At 36.3% G+C, this 9,481-nt stretch overlaps 1 protein-coding gene across 1 annotated transcript; it reads left to right on the top strand.

Moving 5' to 3' along the window:
* The first annotated feature begins 949 nt into the window (after positions 1–949).
* LOC125038706 (corepressor interacting with RBPJ 1-like) lies at positions 950–8,057 on the top strand. The gene is made up of 4 exons (XM_047632274.1): positions 950–1,238; positions 4,738–4,985; positions 5,317–5,590; positions 6,745–8,057. Exons 1-4 carry the CDS (start codon positions 1,167–1,169, stop codon positions 7,741–7,743), a joined length of 1,593 nt encoding a protein of 530 aa, XP_047488230.1. The 5' UTR covers positions 950–1,166; the 3' UTR covers positions 7,744–8,057.
* Positions 8,058–9,481: the final 1,424 nt, after the last annotated feature.

The raw sequence follows: 9,481 nt of genomic DNA, 5'->3' as shown, positions 1-9,481 counted from the left end.
GAATTTTTTAATTGTGTTAAATGATTAATCACTGTTTACTGATATTACATTAAGAAAGAGCAGTAAATACAAGTTGTTAGTTATTGACAACATACTCTACCAAATCAAACGTCAGAAAACTATCACACTTCTTTAAATCTTTTGAAAAAAACCCTTTTTTTTATTAATCGATGCAAATTACATTCGAGATGATATGCAAGTTTACGTCACCATATTCAATTACACGTGTGTGTGTGTGTGTGTGTGTGTGTGTGTGTGTGTGTGTGTGTGTGTGTGTGTGTGTGTGTGTGTGTGTGTGTGTGTGTGTGTGTGTGTGTGTTTGTGTGCGTGCGCGCAAATACATTAAGTCTAGCACTTAGAACAATAATATTCTCATTAACACCATCCTTCCCATGTTCTTCCAGTTTCAAAACCAGCAGAGGCGACCGCACTTATCAACAAGGTGCAGTTGTGTATACATGACTCCACCCTCATAAATAGGGGCATAGTCATGGGAACGACAGTTCTTATCGGTAGAAATAAGGAGTATAACTGTTATATACAGAAAATGGTTGATATCAGGGTTGTTAGCCGATAGACAGGAAATATACTGTTATTATCCCCACCCTCACAATCCTTATTAAATCTATCTGTAAACATATTTATGTGTTGGTTGACCACGATCGTTAAATGAAATAACATATTGCATGTGCTTGTCCTCCAATAAATAATAAAGTCCGTTTTCTTTCACCCCAATACTACATTAGAGTTTATCCCTGAAAGAACAACGAATTCTATTTTCTATGTAAGACTTTTACACCAACACTACATGAGTTCATCCTCGAAAGGACATTGAATTCCGTTTTCTATGTAACACTTCCCCCCCCCCCCCCCTCGAAATACAACATGCGTTTACCCTCGAAAAAAAAATCCGTTTTCTATGCATCGCAAAGACCCATCTGGTGGCCAACTTCGGAACTACATCACGTAAACAAAACGTCGAGGGAGAAATTCCTTATCATCCACCACGGAGATCCCAATTCTCCGTTCGTTTCGGGGAAAATAGCTAAACCCCAGTTGACTTACTACCTTAAAGAATATCCCAAGGCATCAGAGAAGAAGAAAGCACAGCGGGTTTGCCTCTCTTTCCCCCCCAAAAAAAGGAATAATAGGAAGAAGTCGCCACCATGGGGAAGGGATTCAATAATTACATGTGTAAAAAGTTTTTCCATCCAGCGTCCAGGGATAATTTGAAAAGGGTAAGATCTCGTTGAGGATTAGCGTTTAGGGTCGAGGGTCATTGGTGGGAGTGGTTTAAGGTTGGATTTGGAGATTTAAATGGTTAATTTGAGTGAGTGATGTAATCGTGGGAATGTGCCGTTTCAATCTTTATTTCTGTTGCATAATCTTTCATTAAGCTTTTCTCTTTTCTATCCACGGTAATAGAGTAGGAAAGTTGTATGTCCTGGAGATAAATGAGATGGAGTAACAGGAGTCAACAGTGATTACCATGATAGTGGCACATTGTCTATCACTGATATTAGTCTGGCTAAAGCGAGCGATTGCCACCAGGTATTTGTTAATGAAAATGATGCACCAGTAGACATGAAGTTCTAAAACTATATTTTATGTGTATTTCCTCTACCCAACTATTTATTCACACATGCCTGAACTTTGGGGTATCATGCAAACCCAGAAATCCAAACCTTATCTTGCGTACCTTCTATTTATTTCCCAGGCAGGGGGACAACCCCATCCACACCCAACCTTTATTAGCACTTTCTGCCAACTGTTTATGACTCAATTTCTCATGCTCTTTCAGATGGCGGCATGCATTTCTATCTATCTCTGTGCATTATTCTCAGTAGCATTAACCACATCCTTGCAAAATTGATGACCTTGCCAGTGAGCTTTATCTTGATAGAATATAAATTGAATCTCTGTTGGCCTTTTATTAGAAAACCAAGAGTTTGTCTATACTAAATTTGCTAGTATTGATAACTTGCAGCTGTATTAGGGATTACCTAATCTCCTTATCTTTTCTTTTCTCACCTTATTCACACACACATACAACTTTGTGCTCTGCTGACACTGTATTATTCAGTAATCACCCAAATATTTTTTGACTACTGATTGTTGTGATATATCATCCATTATACAGGAAACATGTCTTTCAGAATTCAAAATCTTCTGCAATAACTGTGTACAAGAAAGGAAATAAATCTTCCATACATGTTAAATATTCCTTTTTTCTATTATTCTTATTATTATTGTTTCTCTCCAAGAATCAGTTACGCTTGAAATGTGTGCTCCTTGTCCATAACTGATTGAGATTTAATAGGAAAGTAGTTATTGTTAGCATGATTGTGGTTTGGGATATAAAACAAGGTAAACAGTACTTAAAATTATTAGATCAAGGACATTTTTTATTTTTTGAGCTGGGTGTAAGAAGTTGAAAGTTTAAATGTTATTTGATATGATGCAATGTTTATAAGAAACACATGAAATACTAAAAGTAATAGTAAATAATATAAGCAAAGGAAATTTTGGCCCATAGTTGCTTTTTAGAGGCTGATCCATATATCAGATGATACCTTGACCTCCATGCTGTACAATCTGGCAGTTAATATAATCTGGAAAGGGGAAATTAATAGATGTCATAGGCAGTTAACCCAAATCCGATAGGCATGGCATATATGTACATGCCTACCCGGCGGCATTGAGTCAGTTGTCAAATAGGAAACTAGTCAAAACTCTTTCTTCCCAGAATATATGTGATGGAGGTTTGTTGGGCTTTACTAGGACCTAGAGCTCGAAGCATGGGGACCAGGGCATCTCTTGATGTGTACCTATTTGAGATAATTACTTTGAGATGTTTCCTTAAACGTTTTTGATGGTTGGCTAAATCTTGCTTTAAAAAAGGAAGAAAAAGCCATCAGTTTTGTATGGATATCAATCTCACTATTACTCTGTTTGCTCAACAAAGTCTTCACCTCGGTTTAAAGTGGCAAGACAATGCTCAGGCAACCAAACATATATTTATGGGAAAAACTGCCGATATATAATTCACTTCATCACATAAGGTTTGTCATTAAGCCAATATAAAACAAACAAACACTACTACTAGCAGAGGATGTTTAGCCAGGGATAGATGTGTGGAGCACCACCTTCTGGATGTTGTTTATAAGAGCCTTCTATGTGTTAATACAATAAATAAACTTATATTACAGTGGGCATGATATGTATTCTTGCCATCCCTGCCAAATGAGTTAAGATCCAGCAAAAAAATATACAAATTCATTGAAATTATCCATGTGGGCAATTAACCCAATGTCTCTGTACCAACTAATAGACCAAAAGGCACAGACTTCAGACATGTAAATGTGGAGTGTGCCATGTATAAGTAGCCAGAATGTTTATTTTCATGCCATATTTGCACCGATAACGTCCTGCGAGAGCCTCCAGTCACCTTGGCAAAAACTCTGTGCATTAGAAGGGGTTTAAACTGGATTGCTATTATTGTGTTGTTTGTCTCCAGCAGTATGGTGATTATTGTTATGGTATGACCTGTAAGTCAAATGGAAGCAAATGGATAATGGATGATTATTTTCAGATTTTGGGAAAATTGTCTTCTCCCTTTTGCTATAAATGCCACTTTGCTAGGAACATGGACCTTGATAAAGGGTGTGAGTAGAGGAAGTGAATCAAGGCTTGGTGATGGTAGTGAACTAATTTGATTATAAGAACCATATAAAGAGAGACTTATGTTTACGTGCTCAAGTTTAGGATTTGCTAAATAATGTTATTATTAGACTATAATCATTATTATTACTTAGAATTTGTATAGAACTAAAAGCTGATCCTCCCATTTTGGTAGATTTAAAATTGTATCAAAGGAAGTATTGAGTTCCCTTGAGCAGAATGGAGGATATGATGCATAGAGCATCCCATTTTGAAAATTAGTGCACATATTTTGGTAAGATCTGTGCTAAGAATTGATATTGGTAGGCATAGTTCATTGTGAAATGGATGGTATCTTCCAGCTTTGTTAACCATAGTCGAGCCAACTCTGTCTAAATACATGTTATGCAAAGCCACACGCCATATCTAAAGTCATTAGGGATGTTCAAAATGTGGCAAGAAAATATACAAATTCAGTGAAATTAATTGTGTGGGCAATGTAGTTCTAACCCAATGCCTCTGTACCAGCTAATAGACCAGAAGGCTTGGTGAGAGTTATTAATTTATATAAATGTTAGCAAAAGAATTTTCTTAGTACGAGCTCTCAGAAATGCATTAATTTTCTGCCATTGTAGTTTCAGTTATGATTTTACTCAAGTCAAGATGTAGCAGCTATATATACTCTATTAGGTGAAAATGATCAAAGAATTTTAATGACAGTGATGCAAACTAGACTAGTTTTAGTAATTTTGAAAGCTTTCAGTTCATTCTTGAAACTGGATATGTATTTGTATATCCCATAGTTGTGTAACACAACCTTTATAAATGAAGAAAAAGTTCACTTATAAGAACATGGACAAAGGAATAATCTCTTATATGGAGTGGCTAATCTCAGAATCTTTCTTATCTTATTCTAACTGAGAACCTACCCAACAGGTCTGGATAGCAGAACACAACCTTTATAAATGAAGAAAAAGTTCACTTATAAGAACATGGACAAAGGAATAATCTCTTATATGGAGTGGCTAATCTCAGAATCTTTCTTACTCTTATTCTAACTGAAAACCAACCCAACAGGTCTGGATAGCAGAACAAAAAGCCGATGCAGAACGGAAGAAGCAGGAGGAGCTGCGCGTTCAGTATGAGAAAGAACAGGAACTTTACAACAACAAGGCCCTTTTGGCCAGGGGTGAGAACAAGGAGAAGCTCTCCCTCAACTTCATGTACGAAGCGCCTGCGGGTGTGAAAAAGGAGAGGGAGAAAGAGGACGGAGAGCCAGAGTACAAGTTTGAATGGCAGAGGAAGTTTAATGCACCGCGTGAGAGGTATGTATATCCTGAGCGGGGTGTACACTGAACAGTTGTGAACGAAAATCTTGTAAAACGATTTCAAATTCTACCTCAAATATGTAACCCTTGTTGGATAGATAAGGTTTTCAAAGTTTTATTCATAATATATGACATTTGTTTCTGACTTTACAGGATTCAAATGGAATTGTTTTTGAAAATTTGATAGAATTAGCTATAGGTACTACTATGTTGACCTTATTCCTTTTTTCTTCTTTTATTCCCGTAAGTAAGTCAGGTTCGGAATACTACAACGATCATTTTCTATTTTATCTCATACAACCACTAATAAAATCTCTCTTGGCCGCAGCTATTGCAAAGACGACGACACGATCAGGGACCAGCCCTTTGGCATTGCCGTGCGGAATGTAAGGTGCATCAAATGCAAGGCGTGGGGCCACATAAACACAGACAAGGAGTGCCCTCTGTATGGCCGAGTCTTAGAGCCCACAGAGGGCATGGGAAACATTGACCACAAGGAACTGGCCGCTGGGATGAGGGACGATGGGCTCAGGCTGAAGAACGTGGCCACCATGTCCAATGGAATTTACGGTTTGGCACAAAATCCTTATGCCGGAAACCAGGTGAGAATGAGGAGGAGGAGGATAAAGGTTAAGAATGTACAGGAGATATGAAGGGAGGGTTGTTAATTATGGGAAGGATTTTAAAGGGAAGCCTTTTTTTTTTTTCTTTCTTTCTTTTTTTCTTTTCTTTTCTTGTCTTGTCTTGTCTTTTCTTTTCTTTTCTTTTTTCTTTTCTTTTTTTTTTTCTTTTCTTTTTTTTTCTTTTTCTTTTCTTTTCTTTTCTTTTCTTTTCTTTTCTTTTCTTTTCTTTTCTTTTCTTTTCTTTTCTTTTCTTTTCTTTTCTTTTCTTTTCTCTTTTTATCTTTTTTCTCATCTTCTTCTTCTAGTTCTCTTCTTTTTCCTTTTTTTTTTTTTTTTCCTTTTATATTTTTGTAGAAATATAATGTTGGGATTTTTTGTTTTTTCTAAAAGGAAGATGGTGTCATTATAAGTAATAAAAAATATTTGAAATGCAATATTTATTTATTCATATCACCCCCCCCCCCCTCTTCTCTCTCTCTCTCTCTCTCTCTCTCTCTCTCTCTCTCTCTCTCTCTCTCTCTCTCTCTCTCTCTCTCTCTCTCTCTCTCTCTCTCTCTCTCTCCTTCTCTCTTTCTTTCTTTTGTTCTCTTTTTCTTTTTTTTTCTTTTTCTTTCTCTCTCTCTCTCTCTTCTCTTTCTCTTTATATACATACATTCATATATATTTATATATGTGCATGTGTAATATATATATATATATATATATACATACACATACACATACACATACACATATATATATACATATACATATACATATACATATACATATACATATATATACATATACATATACATATACATATATATATATATATATATATATATATATATATACATATACATACATATACATATACATATACATATACATATACATATACATACACATGCACATATACATACACATACACATACACATATACATATACATACACATACACATACACATACACATAAACACACACACACACACACACACACACACACACATATATACATTTGCCCATAGATATGCAGAACCACTTACATTTTGATTTGCTAGGTCTTATAGAATGCATTTTTATTTGTTATTTTATTTTGATAATTATTATAATATTACTATCTATTCAGAAATAATATTCTTAATTTCAGAGAATTCTCTCAAGTGATGAAGAAAGCATGGATGAATACTCACTCCTGAGGTCCCTATCCACCAAAGAAAAGAAAAAGTTGCTGAAGAAGCTCGAAAAATTGGAAAAGAAGAGCAAGAAGAAGAAGAAGAGCAAGAAGAAAAGCAAGGCCGAATCTTCATCAAGTGAGGAGTCATCGAGCTCAGAGGATGAAAGAGAGAAGAAGAAGAAAAAGAAGAAGAGAAAGGAGAAGAAGAAGAAGGAGAGTAAGAAGAAGAGGAAGAGCAAGAGCAGCTCCAGCAGTTCCGACTCAGAGGACTCGGAGGAGGAGAAGGAGAGGACGAAGAAAAAGAGAAGGCACTCGGAGGAGAAGGCCGACGCACAGGCCCTGCTCAAGGAGATAACCAAAGGCTTGAAAGTAGACTTCATTGGCCCCAACGACCCCTTTGACATGTCTGAGATCAAGGTGAAGAGAGAAAAGACCTCCGACGACGAAGAAAGAGAGGGGAAGGACAAGACCAATGGACACCACCACCAAAGGGACAGGAGAAACGGAAGCACATCCCACCACGAGGAGAAGGAATTCCCAGGGGGAGGGAGAAGGGGGAGAGCCTGGGACTTCTGGGGTAATGCAGAGGGGGCTGAGAGCAGAGGCAAAGGGGAGGAGAGGGATGCCAAGGGGGAAAGGAGGGAAGATAGCCCCGGGCCAAGCAAGGCGAAAGAGAGGAACCAAGAGGAACCGAGAGAGAGGAGCAAGGAGAGGAGAGACAAGGAGCGTGATAGGAATAGTAGGGAGATAAGAGAGAGAAGCAGAGAGAGAAAGGATAGGAGCAGAGATAGAAGCAAAGAGAGAAGGGATAGGAGCAGAGACAGAAACAGAGAAAGAAGAGATCGAAGCCGAGACAGAAGCAGGGAGAGAAAAGATCAAAGCCGAGACAGAAGCAGGGAAAGAAGGGGTAGAAGTAGAGACAAAAGGGATCGGAGTAGAAATAGGAGTCGAGAAAGGAGAGACAAGAGATAGTGATAGCGATGCGAGATGTGTGTAAGAGAGAGGGTAAAAGTGAATACAGAGTGTAATATTGTGATGAATGGTGACTAGCACATTCTCATTTTACCTTATTTTCCAATGTGAATATTTTTGAGAACTGATTTTCTTGGATTTATATGTATAATTACTGTATGTATTGTCACATATGAATAATATTATTTGAATAAACTTATCCCTTTTCAGAATCAAGATATGTTGTTCCTAGTTTTAATTGTTTAATGATACAATGTATTGTATTTATTTTGTAAAGAGACAGTGTGCTTGACAATAAATTTTCATCCATATTATAAACTTTTTTCCTAGAAAAAAAAAAAAGATGAACAAAAAATAAAGTATTTTCATAAATTGAGTTAAGAGACATTAAACAGAATAGATAATAGGTGAAAGGAAAATGTAGGAGAGAAAAGTATGTGATTTAAAATCTAATGAAGTAATTTTTAGATTAAAACTACCAGCTTGATTGACTTGCACTTCTATATTTTGCTTGCTAAGTTATTTATTGTAAAAAGGTGTTTGGTTTATTTATGAATATTAGTACCTTTTTTGTTAACCCAATGCCGTCAGGTGGTTTCCCGATGCAAAAGCCCTCTCTCCTGGGCTGTATTCATAGTGGCCCGGGTCCTGCTGCCGGGGGATTGTATCGGCACCTTAGCGTGCGCAGCATGACTGTACATGCCCCGGAAAATAGGACCAATGCATCATGGCACGTATTCATGAGCCACCTGTACGTACATGCCACCTGGCGGCAAAGGGTTAATTTTTTTTATAAGGGCACATATTTATACATTAACATTTACAGGCATAGGTAGTTCTACCACATTTAGATGGTAAATTTGCAGGCTATAGATCCTGATTCCCAAACTCGTTAGACCTGCGTACCCTTTTCCGGATTAGCTAGTTTATGATAGTGCGTTTCCTTTTTTTATATACAGAATACATTTCAACATATTACCCTGATCATGTAGGCATGGGCACGCAAAACTCTGTGCTACGTATATATATGTCGGAGAATCAAAATAAAAATGAACCAAGATCAAAATTCTCTTTGATAGTTGCGTTTTTTATATAAGTAATATATGAGGCTTTTGAGTTTTATATGTCAAAATTCAGTGAATATATAAATTAGATGGGATGAATGTTTTCTAAGCTCATTTAGGTTCCATACTTGAAGAAACAGTAACTTTGCAGAAGTGTATTTAGGCTAAGTAACTCTAATTAGTCTTAAAGTTGTGTCAGTTAAGTGTTATGCTTGAAATTTTAATAAGACGGAAGTATGAATTCCAACGTTACATATTTTTTTCTTGCATTTGTCACAGTTGGGAACAGCTGAGAGAGCATATGAGTTGATTTTTTATTTCCTATTGCTTTGAATTTGAAAAAAGCTGTTCAATGTTTTTGCATGTTTTAAAATTTTAATTAATGTGTATAACTTTGAAAATTATATATATTCTATTACAAAAACAGATACTAAAGAAAAAGTACTTCTTCTCCCAAAGTCAACTATGTAGTGCTAAATTCTTTTAATTTTCCAACAAATAATAGGCATAAAGTAAACACTGGTGATGGTTTATACATTAATTATAGTAATATATATATTATAAAACATTATAACTTATCACAACACACTGGTAATTCTTTTAAGCAACTTGTAGGAAAATGTATAAACACTTTAGTTACCTTGATTAACCCATAAATTGTGAAGCATAGCTCA

Source organism: Penaeus chinensis, chromosome 25 (assembly GCF_019202785.1).
Source record: "Penaeus chinensis breed Huanghai No. 1 chromosome 25, ASM1920278v2, whole genome shotgun sequence".
Taxonomy (NCBI): Eukaryota; Metazoa; Arthropoda; class Malacostraca; order Decapoda; family Penaeidae; genus Penaeus; species Penaeus chinensis.
The sequence above is the reverse complement of the archived record's forward strand: the minus strand, read 5'-3'. Positions and strand labels throughout refer to the sequence as shown.

Coding starts and splice junctions, on each gene's coding strand:
- LOC125038706 (XM_047632274.1), top strand. CDS start 1,167: ATGGGGAAGGGATTCAATAATTACATGTGTAAAAAGTTTTTCCATCCA. Junction 4,986..5,316: donor TTTAATGCACCGCGTGAGAG/GTATGTATATCC, acceptor TCTTGGCCGCAG/CTATTGCAAAGACGACGACA. Junction 5,591..6,744: donor ATCCTTATGCCGGAAACCAG/GTGAGAATGAGG, acceptor TCTTAATTTCAG/AGAATTCTCTCAAGTGATGA.